The sequence below is a fragment of the Frankliniella occidentalis genome, unplaced genomic scaffold, assembly GCF_000697945.3.
Source record: "Frankliniella occidentalis isolate FOCC.00 unplaced genomic scaffold, Focc_3.1 Scaffold61, whole genome shotgun sequence".
Lineage (NCBI taxonomy): Eukaryota > Metazoa > Arthropoda > Insecta > Thysanoptera > Thripidae > Frankliniella > Frankliniella occidentalis.
The window spans coordinates 1,306,706-1,323,034 of NW_026267191.1; the positions used below are offsets into that span (position 1 = coordinate 1,306,706).

A 16,329-nucleotide genomic window follows, 5' to 3' on the forward strand; every position below is an offset into this window, starting at 1 on the left:
CGGGCGGCGCCTTTCTCCTGCTCCTCTCAGATGAATTAGCTAACTAAGCCCTCCACCCCCTCCTCCCACCCCCAGCCGACTAGATAAGTAACGTCGGGGACAGAAGCAATATAATGATTGCGATCGTATCGCAACGCAACACACTGACTGAATTCGTGTCAATTTTGTTCTATCCTCATGGAGAAACTTGTTTTCTGTTTCGTGGACAAGACATTTGTCCCAGCGAGTGGACGTTTAAATCCGTCCCCTTTTTCGCAACAAATTTGTTTCCAAGGAGGGGACAATTTGTTCAGGGAACATTTTGTCCCTTCCAATGACACAATTTGTATTTAAAATGACACGTTTTTGTCCATAGATATCTTGTCTGCGGCTATGGACAGACATTTTGTTGCTAGTTGAAGGTACAAAAAAAAGTTCCTTTACATTTAGAGTATACAAATCACTTTTTTGCACACTTCTCTGCGTTGATTGGAACACGTTTGTGCATTCATTTGGTGCATGCAACAACTTTTGGGCACAAATTTATTTAAACTGAACGTAGCTTAATCTTCGGACGAATGTCTGCACAAAAACAAACGAGTGCATTTAGCGCGAATGCAGCGCCTCTGTAAAGACTTCACACTCCCATCTATCTCTAAGGGGTGCTAATGATGTTATTGCCTTTGCAGAGGCACACGGACTAAATCGCCCCCCACCAAGTCGCCCTTAAACAACGTCCCAAAGATGCGACATTCCCCCTTCAAAGCTCCAAAGTAAAGTCCGGAAAAATTCGCAACCCTTTTAGAGGCACCAATTCCTACTTTGGTTTTTGCCCAGTGTTCACCGATCAACCATAAATAGGTTTCAAGAGGTGTAACAACTACCTGTAAGTGCGCAACATCCAGTCAAACACTCGCAAGTTATTTACGGGCTGAACATTCGGCTTATCGGTGTATTCCGTCGCCTCTTCCCCGTTTTTTTTTGTGTGCGATGTTGGGAGGGTGCGATACTGTGTCTGAATGGCGCATTCCTTACCCCCGACGTAGTATTACGGTTTGTTCGAGTGTTTCGCTCTCGACATTTTTTTAATTTATTTTTTTGTCGTCTAGACGACTCGGGAATAAAAAGAAAGCAATAGAACGATGAGGCATTGTATGTTTGCTCAGATGTCTCAAACGGTGGTGTGGGGCGGGGCGAAACTGTGGCGGCTTCCCATCAGGCACACAAAACTTCTCACAAGTTCGCAGAGAGTGGCCGACACCGACAAAGGGGAAGCGCGTGAGTCGTGCAAAGTCGTGTAGCGGACCTGTCCCAGCGAGGAATGACATTTTGAACGAAATTGTTCAGATGTCAAAACGACAAGTGTCGCTCCTACAGGGTGGTCCACAGACCCCTTCCTTTATTTTGCCTATACTGTGTCGCATGCAGGCGTGCGGGTGGGCTTGCCTACCGTCGCTCCCCACGACGCCTTATGGCCCCGTGCGAGTGTGCAACCCGCCCGCACGCCTGCATCCGGTACAGTATAAGCAAAATAAAGGGAATGGGTCTGTGGACCACCCTGTACCGGGCATAACTGTGAATGCGCACCAGTGTTGCGGGAATGCATACCCGCCAGGGCTGCAGGGGCCATGGCGCCTTACGGGCGAATTGGGTAGGCAAACCCGCAACACTGCTGCGCATTCACAGTTACACCCGGTACATCGAAACGAACCGTGAGACGACGAATGCGATGTCGTTCTGGCTGTGTATTTTCTCTGAAAATTCCCTTTGATGGAAGCAATTGTTCAATGCCATCGTTTTGTTCGGTTCGTGTACCTGCGGTGTCCCTGTCCTGAAAACGCTCACTCGCCGGTGTCCGCGGTGAGAATACGCGGCAGTTTGACGGGTTGCCTACGCGCTGGCGTGCAGGCGCGGAGGGCGAGAGGGAGCGGGGTGGAGGTGGCCGAGCTGCCGTGTATTCTCCCGGAAACCGGTCTTTGCCCATCATTCTAGTAACTCCGACGCGAACACTTTGTTCTCTCTGCTCTCACGCGCCCCCGTACCTTGCCACTCGATGGGGGTCCTGTGCACCATGGTGCCGGTTGGCGGTGGCGGCGGCGGCGGTGTTGGTGCTGACGCTGACGGGGTGCTCGCTGAGGGTGGCGGGGGAGGGCTCTGCTCGGCGCACGGGGGGGACGGCGACTGGTCCAGCCCGCGATCAGTTGTCGATAAAGTCTCCTCGGGTTGGGGGCAGCCGGTGTCCGCGCGCGGGGTGTGGAAGGGGGGGGGGGGTACCAGGGGTCAGGTGATGTCGCCGCCAGTCGCGCTGAGTCCTCGCGGTCCTGCAGATTGCCGCCGTTTGTTTTCGACTCATTCGGGTACCGTCGGGTACCCGGCCCGCCGCGTTCGGATCGCTTCGGGCACGCGCCCCTCGGCCAAGGCACGCACCCGGTTCACGTCTCTTTTTTTTATACTCGCTTTTTGTTTGTTTGTTATCGACAGTCTAATTACTCAAGGTGTGGCGATGGGTGTGGCCGAGCGATCAACAGGCCGTTAAGGGCGTCGCGGCGACCGCCGAGGCGTCCGCGCGAGCGAGCGAGCAAAAAGAGCGAGAGAAATAAGAACCCGTAATTGAATTGATCGAGATATGGGCCGTAGAAAGTCATCATGTTGCGTGTTTTGTTCACGTGATCTTCCCAGTGGAGCTCGTGTCCACAACAACAATTTTGTGCCGTATAACTGGACCCCAACTGGAGGTTTTTTCCTGTTTTTTTTTTTTTATTGTTTTTAAATTTTCATCTCACAAACATTAAGACTCAAACTATATTGTTAGGGAAATAAAAATGAAAAACATTGGAGTGTCCGACATTGCGTAACTCGCAATTGAAATGGCGTGATATTTCGACGGAGAAATTGAAAGAAGATGCTTTCGGACCAATCCCAGCCATTTCCAGCTATTTTCAATTTTTTTGATTTTTGACAAAATTTGCAAAAGGCTATAAATTGATGGGTCCGGTTTTCGACGGAGGAGTATTCGAATCGACGGGGGAACCAGGGACCACAAAACTACGTTTTCTTCTGTCAGAAACCACCCCTGTCCACAGAAACTTGAGTTTTAAGAGCTGGTCTCTAATGGGGTAGGATTCAATAAAGGCACACTGGCTAAGAACTCTGCTGTATGGTGGGTCGGCACTATGATGTTGGACAGAGCGAGTGAGAGGGGAGTCTGCCCGACCAATCCAAACCAATTCCAGCAATTTTCCCAATTTCCAAGATTTTTAAAAGACATTTTCAATGATAACCGCTGGTCACGGAACTGTGCGTGGTAAGAGTGATTCTTTCCTGGGGTAGGCAATCCCGCCTCGCTTGTCCGGGATGTGATCCGTTGGGGATGCCTCCCGTCCCGTCAGAATAATAAACTATCATGGGCGATTTGCTATTAATGATAAATGTATTTGGTGATTTTTTTGAAAGATGCACCAGCCCGGGTACACGACGTTTGGAGCCGAATCGTATTTGTCGTGGGAGTGTCATCGGCGTGCGCGGGGGGTCCCCGATGACGTCCCCGGGGGCCCGGAAGACCTCGGCACTACCAGATGAGTGACTCATGAGTCCGCTGATCAGCGTGCGAGAAAACCCCCTCACACGAAATTTCAGTCGTCCTGGTCGTTCCGAGCGTTCCGAGGTCGAGAGGTTGACGGTCGAGAGGTCGGCCTAACCGTATCTTATTTTGACAATCCCCAGCCCACTCTTACCACGGACAGTTCGGTACTTGGTCCTACCCTACAAAACAAAAAGAGGCGAAGAAAAAAAGTTTTGCGCCGGCCGGGTGTCGATCCCCGGACCGTCAGCTCCGGTCCGCCGACGTCTCTGCCCGCTTGGCTACATGCTGACAACTCTCTTGCTGAAAGTGGGACTCAGCCCATGCTGCGCGCGAAGTTCTTGAGAGCAGGGACTCGGACGCTTTCAAAGTGTGGACAATACGAATACGTAAAGCTACGCAGGGACAGCTACTATAACACTAGAACACTCGTCTTTCGAGGCGATGGCGCCATCCAACAGACTCTTCTCTGCGCTCTATTTCCGCCTCCGCTCCTCCCCTCCCAACACCAATCAGGCTCAACAACCCTGCCAGATGTAAATCCCACACATACGTTTCGTATCGAGTCTGTTGGGTCTTATCAAAGTAACTTGTTATCTGTTAAAAAAACAAAAAAACACATACATCGTTTTTGAAACATGCCTCATAGAAGCATTAGCTGAAAGTTCGTGGTTCACCTGAAACCGAAAGGGAATTTGTCGGAGACACACGTCACACGTCTTCCCTTCCCTTCCCGCTCCAGCTATCCAGTAAAACTTTATCGACGTTTGGGCCAGCTGTTGCGTAGGGAATACTTCAAAAAACTCGTGATGGCTAATGTTGACAGTATCTTAAACTTTGATCCTAAAACTGAAGACGACTTCTATGCCATCCTTGGCTGCGATGAGAACTCAACTGTGAGTTCCTTCTAATCATCCAGATCTCCATGGCTGCAGTTTCTTGTTCCAAGGCCACTGGATATTCTAGGCCATACCTTCTCTAAATTTGACTTTTTTGCCCCCTTTAGCCCGAGCAAATAAATGCTGAGTACAAGGTACGCGCACTCCTGCTGCACCCGGATAAAAATGCTGGAGACAAAGAAGCAGAAGCAAAATTTCAAAAGCTGCAGGTACACCTAAAAATATATTTTATTGTCAAGTCAGGGAAGATTCATGGAGAAATTTCCAAACAAAGTTCAATAGATGTGAAACTTAGTGTTGAATTAATGGGTGATTTTATTTTCTTCAAGATGGCTAAGGAGACGCTTCTTGACCATGAAAAGAGAAGTAATTATGACAAGTGGCGTCACTGCGGAATGTCTGTGAGCTACCAGCAGTGGCTTGGAGTCAAAGAACATGTTCATCAGGTAATCATTTGAAATACTTGTGAAATTTGAATTCACAAAAATGATTCTTACCTTTCTTAAAATTTGTTTTCAGTCGATGCACTGGTCTACTTTGAAAACAAAGGACCGAATGCTGCCAGGAAATTCTTCTGAGGCGAGTGGTGCAAAACCTGCTGATTTGCCTCCAGCTGCATTGCGTCGTGCCTCTGAGGGAGGTGCAAATATTCAGTGGGGTCCAAAAGGTACTCTCCCATGGAACTCGAAACCTCCAAGTGATGTTGTGAGCAAGTTCCGTAACTATGAAATTTAATCTGCAGCTTCATATCATACTTTCCATTGACTTGCAATACCCTACTCTTTTTTTTTTTTTAAATTGATGTTTCTTGCTTATGTATTGATTGTTATTGATTTTTAACAATTTCTCATAATGGACTTAAATTGATCCTCCAAGTTGTGGCAGGAACATCGTAAAATGAATGAAAGATATCCAAAAAGATGTACAGCATTTGGAAGTGTTGAGTGACAATTCCAGACTTGTGCAATGAATTTAGTTGTAAATTTTAATGATAAGAGCTTTCGCTTTGTTGAAAGTGACTAGTACCTGCTATTTTAGAGTATTGTGTGATTTTTATTTAAGTTTTCCTCTTCCTACTAGCACTGTTTTCATTCCCATGTCCTGTGATACACTCTGACCCCTATCCCCACTAATCATATTTTAATTATAATATACAACTCTATTTTCTGTGATAAGGAGTATTTTTTCTTCATTAATTTGCTCATTTATATTTTTACCTCAATCTTTCTCAGCTCAGTCAAGGTTTGATAATGCACTTCCCCTCTCGAGTACCTGGTAGTCATTCTTGAGTCTGTGTGTTTTAGATGCCAAATTGAGAAAATGTGATCAAGCATATCGATGGACTAATAAAACATTGTAGTGTGAAACAGTCAAACTTGAAATGTATGAACATTGCTTTCAGATGTTTGGCTGACAACAGAGGAAATGTCAATAAATAGAGAGCAACACTTCCTTTCTCATTTCACCTCTCATTCCCACTTCACAAAATTAATACTGCAATGATCTTAATCAGCTTTGTGGCAAGACACTTTATTCAAAGAGCTATTTTCACTAGGATCCAGCACCTACTTTGTAAAAGTTGTTTATGAAAAATTGATATCAAATACAAAACTAAACTTAAAACCCGCACTCCCATTCAATCAATTCATTCACCAATCAAAGTTAATCATACAGTGAGCAAAGAACTGCATTGGAGAAAGCAACGTACTTGACACACTTGAAGCAAGAAAATCATGTCCACATATTGGTCACGCAGCATTGAGTGTTAAACTAGTGCATACACTCAAATATTGTTACTACCACCCTGTAGTAAGCTTCATTCCCACACATTTGTAACATTAAATGTTGTAGACTAGCAACGCTAGTGAAATTTTAATACATTGGCAGAATTCTATGTGGTTACAATATTATTTAACTTTAATGAGTGTTAGTTGAAAATTCACATTTCAGTCAAGTTACTGGAGTAAAAGAATATGAAAATTCGAAGCAATTATGTAGCTTTCCTTCATTTAAAATTTCAGATACAAGGCACATTAAAACTAGCTTTGTAATGTCAGGCATAAGAAGACCTCAAAGGCAAGACATTTACCAAAGTCAGTGTGCGGGAATGGCAGGATACAGCGCAAACGCACTTAAGTTGTGTCTAGCATTTATTAGGACAGTCCTTGGTCAAGCCATTGTTTATTGTACTTCCATAATTTTATATTTTTTTTAAAAAGAAACCGTTTCAAAATAATTCAACTTCTACAGAAGCTGATAACAATATGGTGTTACAGTCCCAGTTCAGAGGATCCATTTGCCCTATGCCTTATCAGTCCAGCACAATCTCATTGACAATGTTTCCAGACAAACCAAAGTATATTTACTTAGCTACCAGAACAGGCACATACATGTAAAAAAGAAATCTTTAAAAATTTATGCTATCTAGGAAGTAAAAACCCTTAAATATACAGAGACTTGGAACTGGCAACATTCTCAATGTGAATTACATAATTACAACCTAGTTAGTTGGAAACATTGAGAGACCCTATCTGACAAACCAGATAGATTTCAGCAAAATTTCAATTGGCAAAGACCTCCAGCAATGACTTGAAAGCCATCCCTTGCCTGTAGATGCTCAGACATACCCATAATGAATTACTTGTCCAAGGCAGTATTGGTTTTGATAGCAATCACACACTCCTCACCACAGGACTTGAGGACGGTGCACTGAAAATTACAAACAAATGATAAATTTCAGATGGAACAACACTGAAAGAAAGCAAAAAAAGGGAGACAAGAGAAATTACACTAGACAATATTTAATGATCTTACCAGGAGTTCTTTGCCGGTGTCATATTCAGCTTTCAGCTGCTGACCCAAATCACCGTCAGGGACTTTCAAATCTTCTCTAAGATCACCATTGTCACCCATCAGGCAAAGGTAACCATCATCAGAGATGTCTGTCAACTGGAAAGAATGGGATTGAATTTTAGAGCTTTTACTTTAAGAGTGAATTAATATAAAAGAATAATTAAATTAATTTAGAGATAAGAAATTTACATTTTAGAATATTAATTGATTTTAAATTAAATTGAAGTTACCTGGTAATCTTCACGCTTCACGTGGGGGACATCCATGTTGTGGGTGGAGGGGCAGATATCTTCATACTTCTTACCAGAGAAAATATCAATACCAACCATGTGCACTTTAGCGTGACCGTGTTTGCCGGTTTTGGATGTCGACATTTCAACAATTTTGCATGGACGAGCCTAAGAAGCAAACATAAATATTAGTAAGACCAATAATACACTGACAAAAATCAAAATAAAAAATACAACGCACCTTCAGCATGACGAATCCGTTCTTACGCAGGGCAGAACATTGCATAGGGTATGTGGCTGAGGCACCAGAGTCGCCAGTCTCGAAGTGGGTGTCTTCAATTTCTGCCATTTTTGTTTTGTGAAGTTGTGCTTCGGTTCCTCAAAAACTGAACAGAGATAAAAACACAAAATGAAAAATACAACAAGGCAAATCCCGGGCAAGACAAAAAAAAAGGGGGAAAAATTAGCATGGGTCATACATATGTGGCCTGGTTCTGATCAAGAGTCCACATGCCATGCTAATCAGCTGCCTAGCACCCTAACCTGGTGTTTCAACAGCGCTAAAAGTGAACAAAACGCCCCTAGAACACAGCTGAGTCCAGCTGGGCTCCGGCCCGCCCATGTCCTACATGCCGTACCTTGGCGTGGACCAGCGCGGCCCGCGGCCCGACGGGCCACCCACAAGATACCCCGGGGATCCCGATAACCGGAGCCCAGATCAACGCCGTGCCGGAGGGCGCAGCGCAGCGCGGCAACAGAAGGGCACAACTGCGGCCGAGGGCGCGAGCGAGGGCGAGGGTGCGGCACGGCGTCGGAACCGAATACCTGCCCTGTCACCCATTCCTAGGACCACCGCCATCGGGGACGAGACCTGACGACCATAACCTAGCCTGCTATCGCCAGAACCACCTCATTGCACCTTTCTGACCTTCCCAAACAGTCGGGCCGCAAACAAAAACTGGTCCAATTTCGAAAAATTAAGAAACATGTACGTGTGTAAAAATTTGCATGAGTTGCCCATTTGAACTGGTGAATGGCAAGGAGCCTGCCACATGGCGAAATGAGGGTTCAAATCGACCTGACCAACACCTATTCAGTCAGCTCGGACAACCGTACAAGTTTAAGTTGGGTCATTGCAGGGTATCCAGGTGTTAAACGGCGGCCAGTGCTCCGCACTCGGACAGCGTAAGCCCACTTGTGCGCAAAATTGGCCGAAAATCGCGTACATGGCTGGCGGGAAACAGGCCTTTCACTCACTACCTTACTTGCGTCAAACAAACCGGTTTCTGTTTGAAACCGAGGACTGTGAGCTATTGAAGAGGGGTTTCCGCTACAATCCAGAAGTTTGCAACTCGAGCAATCACCGAGACACTCCACACGGGGTCACGCACCCTCAGATCGCGTTAAAATGTTGAACAAAGAACAGCACCAGTACTCACATGTGCCCGCTGAACGGATCTCTCGACTAGAGGATCTTCAGGAGCAGCACCAAGCAGCAGGCGGGCAGGCTGACCACGTTACCACACGTTGGTGAGCGCTTGGAAAATGGAGGACCTCCGGAACTCCGGTGGGAACCTTTTTGGCGCGTGCTCCAAGGCGGTTGGTGGTGGACGTGGCGCCAACGGTTTGAAAGTCTCCGCTGACATTGCCCTTTCTCAAGTGGTCTCATTCTGGGCTTTAAGGCTCTCGGGTACTGACAAAACTTGCAATCCTTCTCAGGAGAGAGTATTATAATTAGATTAGAATAGTTGCGAATCCAAAAATGTCACCAATGAAGTAATTACGAGTCAATTGAGTAATGTTTGCTGAACGTTCACGAGTAGACCCGCGTGAGAGGACCAGCTGAATGTTTATTTAGGGTGGAAAGGGCAAATAGCGATAGTCCCCTCGTCCGCAGAGAAGGCCTCTGTCCAATGCAGATATTTGAGTTTACTTTTTGTATTTACTTGAGTGTAAGAGCAAGGATATGAATAGTTTGTTGTTGATTTTAAAGTATGCAATATAAAATTAAATATAATTATTTATACAACAAATTCAAAACAGATCAGTACATTAAATCTTCAAACTCCACATGGAAAGAACAATCCATCACATTGACATATTTTACCATTTCACAAAAATGCCACTCATACAACACAAGTACTTTGCTCATTATTTTTTTTTTTCAACTCTTCATCTCTTCAGACTAGTTTGACTACAAAATACCACAAGCAAAGTGTAAAACTAAAAAGACTGATAGATGAGCTCCAGGTATTAGTGAAGTATATTGAGAAATTTTGATTTGGTTGAAGCACAATTTTAAGAACTTAATCAAACAGCCTAGAGCATAACATTTAAACAAGTGGTGAGGTGTTTAATGGAAATAACATAATAATTTCACTTTTTGTCTACTAAATCTAGATAGTCCTTCCCCAGAATCAATAACCCAACGCTGGTTGCAACTCCTGTAGCAGTTTGGATGACAGCATTGTCGGGGAGGTAGTACCTCAATATTGACCAAACCAGGATAGAACTCAAGCTCAACATTCCAGCGCCATATACACTGCAACAAAACAAAACAATTCACCAAATAAACCAACAATTGTAGCAACATTAGTCGGTGCAACAACCGAAGACAAGAAACGAATAGCCCAAAATCAAGAGAGTAAATGGAATTCCCTTGCGAAGCTTTCGTGTTCAAAACCTTACCTGTATGTAATTCTACGCTGGTTCGAGACTTTCTCCATATGAGGACGCTTGTAAATGTAAAGCGCAGTCCCTGCAATGGATGTGAGCAGTAGGGCGTTTGTAATGTCTCTGGTGGGGAACAACCTGGAAAGATCCAAACATACATAAATTAGCAGTGTAGAATAACAAGAATATCTCCAACAAATTGCACAGGATCAGAAAATAGATCAGAAACAATTATTGCGTCTGAGATAAACAGCCTAGGTTAGAGGTCACTAAACGGGGGAGCTAACCTTCTCAACATATTCGGATTCGACAGGCTGACAGACAAAGTGGTGTAGCTTGCCGCACCGGCCATCGGGGCATAGTGGTAAAGAAGGTTTTCTTGTGTCAGTGGCTTCAAGGTGACGCCGTCCAGGAGACTCTTGGGTTTCCCTGGAGCTGCCATGGCCGAGAACTTTGCTTCTGCAGTTCTACAGTTTTGATCAGAAATTCGTCTGGATCCGTTCCGTGTTGTTCCGGGACGTCTCGGCGAAAGTGTATCCGGTTATTGTGAGATCTTCTTTTGTCTCTACCGGAAGTTTTTATAGTGTACCAAGCAGTGAAAAAAAAAACCTCTGGTTCGACCCTACTTTGAGACCTGGCAGCAGTTGTAAACCAAGATCAAATCTAATGAAATTATAGCAATGATTTCAAATAAACTAAATTGATCCCAATCAGTTCTTGAACTCCTATGTGCAATTGGTCGTTTGCGTCCTAAGGCTGCATCATTGCGCAGACGATTTCAATCCGAATATGTGACTCGGTGTCGTCTGCCATCCGATGTTATTCGCGATTCACATTCACGTCACTCTTGTCCTGTCTTTCTTGGGGTGTTTTTTGGTGAAACCTCTCGGCTAATGACAGTTATTTGTGTGTTTTCTGCATTTATGCTATGTACGTGTGAAGTTAGACGATATCTGTTTGATCTCAGCCGCATTTATTCTCAAAACAATAGTGTCCTCATTCATGTTGCAATTGTTTTCATTCATTTCCTGTTTCTTTAGGTTAGACTGACAGGCAGACGTCCTGTTCGACGTCCAGATATATCTGTCAGAGCACAACATGGCCTATTTGGTCAGAAATGATATTGTGCAGTATGCATGCACATGTGGCCAGCTGAGGCCCATCTCCTTTTTGTACTTTTGCAGACATTGCCTGAAACTGAGGTGTGGCTTCTGCGTTTGTCATGAGGTATGTTAAGCAGTTTGGCCTACAAACTCTTTGAAATCTCTGTTTTTTGGCCTTAACATGTAGCACATTTTTCTCAGGTTGAATCACACTACTGCTCCAACTGCCTTGAAATCTTGCCATCAGCAGAGGCAAGGTTGAAGAAAAACAGGTACTGTGAAATCTAGTTTCTGATGTGTACATTATTCTGTTTCTGTTCTAATTGCTTTGTTACATTTGTTGTTTGTAGGTGTCAGGCATGCTTTGATTGTCCAAACTGTTTAAATACGTTAGCTGTTAGGGGAACTACTGTGTCAGTCAGGGATCCTGATGACCCAGGCAAAGTCAATTCTCAAAAGAAGTACTATCATGCATGTTTCTTTTGCCGCTGGACAACTAGAGATGTAGGCTTACCAGATCAAGCTGTGCAGACTGTGTGTGAGTTATATGAACAACCAAAGGTAGCCTGTAAACAATTTCTGGTCCTTACCGATAAAAAGTATACAAAATGTGATCCCTGTTTCAGCTGCCAATGGGTGGGCTCAAAAGAACACCAGCAATGTACAACGTATTACTGTTCTCTTGGAGCATGCTAAATTGTTGGGAATGCTAGAAAGACATGAACGAGAGCAACGGGAAAAAAAGTTCACTGCAAGGTTTAGACGCAATTTCACCCATCTTCCTGTAAGAAACACATCTGTTCTGTTATGATTGATATTCACATATTACATATTTGCTCACTGTTGCTTAATTTTCTGAAGGGTTTAACTGCAGCTCATGTTCGGAAGCGTGCAGGACTTCCCCCTGAATTGCCCGCTCCATCAACCATTAAGGTAAATCTTGCTGAATTTCAACCTGCAGTTGCTAAAGAAACAGTGCCGGAGCTTCCAACAGATATTTTTACCAAGGAGCTAGATATAGGCACAGGTATGTCAAAAACTGAGCAAAATTTAGCCCCAAAATTGTTTTGTGTGTTTTGACAATTTATGCATCTGTTCCTTTTGCAGTTACAACTTTGACTCAACGCTTTGCTCAGCCTGAAACCCAGCCGGACAGTATTGAGGGGTTACTCCCTTCATACAAGCATCTGAGCACCAAACAATCCCAGAGGTGTAGAGAGTGTGAACATAATGTCAGCAAACCAGAGCTAAATCCGGCTTCCATCAAATTCAAGATTCAGCAGGCTGCTTAGTTAGTTTACTGAATTTTTCTGTTTTTTGGTTACACATTCTCTGTAGGGTTTTCAGGCTCTAATATTGGCCTTTCTTTTTCTAGCTTCTATGTGCCAGAGGTTCGCATTGTAACTCTTGAGCCTCTGATTGGTGGGAAACCAAGTGAAGTGGTGATTGTATTCATCAACCCTTCTCAGCACCCAACGACCCTGAGCTTCATCACTCTACAGGAGGCCGAAGAAGAAATAAAGCAGCACCAAACTGAGGGTACCACCGACACTGCTGTGCAACAGGTACTGTTAAGTTCTTCCTCAAATTCTCCAGAATCATTCTATGGCACGTATAGCATAACTTCTGTGTGTGTTTAGGGAGAAGCTCCATTATCCCTCTCATCATTGACCAAACCTGTGACCGTGGTCGAGGAGCCACGGCCCATCGATATCTCTATGACAGGTGAAGTTCAGTTACCTGCTGCTGACGTCGAAATAGTCCTCCCTCCCAAAGATGATGCAGCTGAGTATGATGACTCTGGAGAAATACAGCAGTTCCATGATGATCCAAAGTATGTGGAAGACCATATTATTTTTTTCAAAAATTTGAAACAAATAAATCTAATTTAAATTTTGTCTTTTTTGCAGGATTGTCATTCATCGAAGAGCCAACAAAGCATCACTTCGTTTCACTGTTGTCCCTAAAACAGACATTGCTGGAGAAAACTGTGTGATAGGCTTTGCATTTCGTTATACATATGTGAACCGCATTTCAACGCCAGCTATTGCAACTTCCGAGCAGAAACCTCAAAAGGTTCAGCTTTGTACCAGAATATTTATGAATTGTGGCAAAATACTAGAGGGTACCCAGTGATTGCATGTAATTCCCTTAATCAACACTTGTATAAATTTTTATATTTATGAAATTCACCTGCTGTTTTAATTTTGTAACATTTTACTGATTCTGAAATATTTTTATTTTTGCTTTGAGTTCCAAGGTTTTCTTGTACTTCTAAACAAAAACTAATAAATGTTACCTTATGCATATTCGTACCTTGATATCGTTTCTATTCTCCCTCGCCCAACATTTCCTCTTGTTTCCCAGCGCGAGCTGTTTACCGCCGGCAGTGCAAGCGGCCAGGTGCGCCAGTATTCCTCAGAATCAAAAACAATCATAAAAATGAATCATACACCGATACCCGTGCCAAAAATAATAATAATCACAACTCCTCTTTCTGTCCCCGGTCGGTCGGAGGCAAAATAGTTTCCCGCAGACGTCAGAGGCGGCGCTTCCACAGAAACTCGTTTGGGAGGCTACAAAACGTACAAAAATCCCCCTGAAAGCCGTGCTCGCCGACTGCTTCGTGCGTACGCGTGTGCGTGCCTGCAGCCTCCCGTCCCCGCTGGAGGTGAGTGAGTGGCGCCTCTCGCTCGCCTCCCATCTCTCTCGCACTTCGAAAGCTCATCGCGGACCTCACGGGAGCTCTCCGACGAGCCGGCAGGGAAAACACATAGTCAAGACAGCGGTTTTAATGTCCATCTGACGGAGAGGGTGAATTCCTGTGGGTTGCCTATTTTCAGGGGCTTTGTAGGACAAATTGGCTACATACCCGGGGGGGGGGGGGCGACCCTCCCCCCATAAAAACCGCGCCTAAGTCAAGATAAGGCAATTTTTTCTCTGAAGACGCCCCTCCCCATGTTTGTTATCTGAGCAGACTAAATTTTTACTCAAAAAGGTCAAATGACATAAATTGTACATAATTTAGACGGTAGCGGTTCTCCTCGCATCGGCCACGCACCCCCTTGCCTGCCTGGCTCGGGTCCAAAAGCGAGTACGGATGCAGCGACGCGGCAATAGGGATAATCTGGAGGGGCCACCGGAATCGCGTCCATCCACATCCAGCACATTCAGTCTGAGCGAAACGTGCAGATGCGCTGGGGGTAAAGGGGGGCGGGGTAGGCGGTTGGTCCGACTCGGAGCAGATTACGCAGAGAGATACAACGCGCAGTCTTTGACCCACCGCCGTTTGGGTCGAGATACTTGAACCCGCATCGCGTCGACCGACCATTTGGGACGTGATGCTTTCCCTGGTCATCCCAGCAGATGCGCGATGGGCGCCGCGCCACCCCGCCGCTGCTCCGGTCATTCCCTTGAGCCGCGCTAGCCACCTCACTCAGTGGCTGATGGAAGCACGCGCGCTGTATTGACGGACGGAGATGGCGTCAAAGGATGCCCCCGTCTGCCCCAAACCTGCCATTTTTAATAAGAAAATACCACGTGTTGAGGTATATTTTCGCCGGCGGGGATTCACAACACACCTATGATGACGTGTGTAAAGTGTGGTGGTGATCGCCAACACGTGAGCGCGGTGGTGCGAGCTTCCCCCCCACTCCACTGCTCTCGGTGCGGGAGAGGGCGGGAGAGACAGAGAAAGAGTGAGAGAGGGGAGAAGAGCGAGAGAGAGAGGGGGAGGGGAGAAGAGGCGCTGGGAGCAGCGACGAGCAGACTCTTGTTTATACGACCACATTTCTCCGCCTGACCGGTAGAACGGACCCGGAGCTTTCAGCAGGAGGGTGGATATCTGCGGTGCGCGTCGCAACTCTGCTTGAGCCTTTCACGTTGGTCGTCGCCGTCGTCTCGTTGATCACCAAGCGTGTGTAGCTCTCCCTCGACATCATGACGCTCAAGATGCAGGTCGTGGCAGCGCTTCTCTTCGTCGTCGCCCTCGGTGAGTCGCTCGACGCCGTTGACGACCAGCCCGCCGCCGTGCGCCGGAGGCCCAGTTGGCTCGCTGTTGTTGTTGAACGGGACAGCCGGGGACACCTGACTCAAATTTGCATAGATATGTACTGAAGACGACCTCCCCCTACACCGAGCGGCGCCAACTGTTTCCTGTTTATTTTCCCGTGCGTTCCCCCATTTGGACCCGGTTACAAATGGAAATAAATAAAAAGTGTGGGCTCGATGCCGTGACCAGGATTCGAACCTGGGTTATCGCGGCCACAACGCGAGGTACTAACCACTATACGATCACGGCTGAGAGCCCTTCGTGCTGGGGGTGGCGTCGGGCGGCGGCGCAGTGCTAGACGCGGCCAGGACGCGCCGCCGCGCCTGCGCGCGCCCCGGGGAGGGGGGAGGGTGCAACAAGGAGAGGAATCCGCGAGCGGTCGATCCGGATCCGCGAGGTGCTGCTGGAAGCGCGAGCGAGAGGAGGATCTTGATGTTCACGGAGCGTTGTTGTCCCCCTTCGGTTCCAGGGCTGTGCACGGCGGCCCCGCAGCAGGAGCGCGGCGACTGGCAGCGGCGGCGGCAACAGCGGCAGCAGCGGCAGCAGTGGCAGCAGCCCACCGAGGACGACGACCTGGCGGGGGTGCCGGCGCCGCAGCCCGGGCGCCAGGACGTGTCGTGGCCCGGCCAGGACCTGGACCAACAGCAGCAGCCGTGGCAGCAACAGCAGCAGCAGCAGCAGCAGCAGGCGTCGACCCCGGCGCCCGCCGAGGGCACCCTGATCGTGCTGCCCGCGAACTGCCGCTGCCAGGCCATCGAGAACTACAACCCCGTGTGCGGGTCGGACGGCAACACGTACGCCAACAGGCAGAAGCTCGAGTGCTTCGCCATGTGCGGCTCCAGTGAGTACCGTTTATTTGCCTCGGCTATCTCACCATATACCACCGTTCCTGGGTGGGGGAGTTTTTTCACGGACCGGTATTTTTGAACTCTGAGTTTGTAAACGTGTGTCTTGGGGGGGG

At 46.6% G+C, this 16,329-nt stretch overlaps 6 protein-coding genes and 1 non-coding gene across 9 annotated transcripts in view; 3 read left to right on the forward strand and 4 right to left on the reverse strand.

Annotated features, from left to right (window-relative positions):
• Positions 1-2,190, reverse strand: part of LOC113205306 (putative inorganic phosphate cotransporter) — an 8,319-nt gene extending 6,129 nt beyond the window's left edge. Inside the window, exon 1 of the mRNA XM_026420874.2 lies at positions 2,022-2,190. Coding sequence (XP_026276659.1) covers positions 2,022-2,052 — 31 coding nt within the window. The 5' untranslated portion in view covers positions 2,053-2,190. The remainder of the gene's footprint in view (positions 1-2,021) is intronic.
• A 2,051-nt stretch (positions 2,191-4,241) lies between these two features.
• Positions 4,242-5,906, forward strand: LOC113205281 (J domain-containing protein). The gene is made up of 4 exons (XM_026420838.2): positions 4,242-4,455; positions 4,566-4,667; positions 4,788-4,904; positions 4,978-5,906. The coding sequence occupies exons 1-4, from the start codon at positions 4,369-4,371 to the stop codon at positions 5,191-5,193; spliced, it is 522 nt and encodes a 173-aa protein (XP_026276623.1). The 5' UTR covers positions 4,242-4,368; the 3' UTR covers positions 5,194-5,906.
• A 684-nt stretch (positions 5,907-6,590) lies between these two features.
• LOC113205282 (eukaryotic translation initiation factor 5A) lies at positions 6,591-9,144 on the reverse strand. 3 transcript variants are annotated; one of them, XM_026420840.2, is made up of 5 exons: positions 8,981-9,144; positions 7,783-7,927; positions 7,542-7,709; positions 7,273-7,407; positions 6,591-7,167 (listed from the first exon to the last, which is right to left on the reverse strand). In XM_026420840.2, exons 2-5 carry the CDS (start codon positions 7,888-7,890, stop codon positions 7,096-7,098), a joined length of 483 nt encoding a protein of 160 aa, XP_026276625.1. In that variant the 5' UTR covers positions 7,891-7,927; positions 8,981-9,144; the 3' UTR covers positions 6,591-7,095. The 3 variants fall into 3 exon arrangements, with proteins under 3 accessions (XP_026276625.1, XP_026276626.1, XP_026276627.1); XM_026420841.2 differs by lacking the exon at positions 8,981-9,144 and adding an exon at positions 8,807-8,928; XM_026420842.2 differs by lacking the exon at positions 8,981-9,144 and adding an exon at positions 8,802-8,826.
• A 399-nt stretch (positions 9,145-9,543) lies between these two features.
• On the reverse strand, positions 9,544-10,742 carry LOC113205283 (uncharacterized). Its single transcript, XM_026420844.2, has 3 exons — positions 10,502-10,742; positions 10,230-10,352; positions 9,544-10,083 (listed from the first exon to the last, which is right to left on the reverse strand). Exons 1-3 carry the CDS (start codon positions 10,654-10,656, stop codon positions 9,918-9,920), a joined length of 444 nt encoding a protein of 147 aa, XP_026276629.1. The 5' UTR covers positions 10,657-10,742; the 3' UTR covers positions 9,544-9,917.
• A 249-nt stretch (positions 10,743-10,991) lies between these two features.
• On the forward strand, positions 10,992-13,626 carry LOC113205280 (dynactin subunit 4). Its single transcript, XM_026420837.2, has 10 exons — positions 10,992-11,144; positions 11,255-11,441; positions 11,519-11,589; positions 11,668-11,855; positions 11,944-12,101; positions 12,179-12,344; positions 12,425-12,608; positions 12,693-12,882; positions 12,958-13,151; positions 13,228-13,626. Exons 2-10 carry the CDS (start codon positions 11,313-11,315, stop codon positions 13,451-13,453), a joined length of 1,506 nt encoding a protein of 501 aa, XP_026276622.1. The 5' UTR covers positions 10,992-11,144; positions 11,255-11,312; the 3' UTR covers positions 13,454-13,626.
• Positions 13,627-15,059: 1,433 nt separating this feature from the next.
• LOC113205287 (putative mediator of RNA polymerase II transcription subunit 21) lies at positions 15,060-16,209 on the forward strand (the record flags this gene model as incomplete). Its single annotated transcript, XM_052267957.1, is given in 2 exon segments — positions 15,060-15,308; positions 15,838-16,209. Coding segments are annotated over 2 exon segments (424 nt in total), but the record flags the coding sequence as incomplete, so codon positions are not given.
• Positions 15,546-15,617, reverse strand: Trnah-gug (transfer RNA histidin (anticodon GUG)). Its single transcript has one exon. It is a non-coding gene; the product is annotated as a tRNA-His (tRNA).
• Positions 16,210-16,329: the final 120 nt, after the last annotated feature.

Excerpts from the sequence above, each read along its gene's own strand:
- LOC113205281 (XM_026420838.2), top strand. The coding sequence starts at position 4,369 with ATGGCTAATGTTGACAGTATCTTAAACTTTGATCCTAAAACTGAAGAC. Across the intron at positions 4,456-4,565 it reads GCTGCGATGAGAACTCAACT|CCCGAGCAAATAAATGCTGA; the intron begins GTGAGTTCCTTC and ends TGCCCCCTTTAG. Across the intron at positions 4,668-4,787 it reads CAAAATTTCAAAAGCTGCAG|ATGGCTAAGGAGACGCTTCT; the intron begins GTACACCTAAAA and ends ATTTTCTTCAAG.
- LOC113205282 (XM_026420840.2), bottom strand. The coding sequence starts at position 7,890 with ATGGCAGAAATTGAAGACACCCACTTCGAGACTGGCGACTCTGGTGCC. Across the intron at positions 7,408-7,541 it reads TGAAGCGTGAAGATTACCAG|TTGACAGACATCTCTGATGA; the intron begins GTAACTTCAATT and ends CATTCTTTCCAG. Across the intron at positions 7,168-7,272 it reads ACACCGGCAAAGAACTCCTG|TGCACCGTCCTCAAGTCCTG; the intron begins GTAAGATCATTA and ends TGTAATTTTCAG.
- LOC113205283 (XM_026420844.2), bottom strand. The coding sequence starts at position 10,656 with ATGGCAGCTCCAGGGAAACCCAAGAGTCTCCTGGACGGCGTCACCTTG. Across the intron at positions 10,353-10,501 it reads AATCCGAATATGTTGAGAAG|GTTGTTCCCCACCAGAGACA; the intron begins GTTAGCTCCCCC and ends GGATCTTTCCAG. Across the intron at positions 10,084-10,229 it reads CAGCGTAGAATTACATACAG|TGTATATGGCGCTGGAATGT; the intron begins GTAAGGTTTTGA and ends GTTTTGTTGCAG.
- LOC113205280 (XM_026420837.2), top strand. The coding sequence starts at position 11,313 with ATGGCCTATTTGGTCAGAAATGATATTGTGCAGTATGCATGCACATGT. Across the intron at positions 12,102-12,178 it reads GCAATTTCACCCATCTTCCT|GGTTTAACTGCAGCTCATGT; the intron begins GTAAGAAACACA and ends AATTTTCTGAAG. Across the intron at positions 12,883-12,957 it reads CCGACACTGCTGTGCAACAG|GGAGAAGCTCCATTATCCCT; the intron begins GTACTGTTAAGT and ends GTGTGTGTTTAG.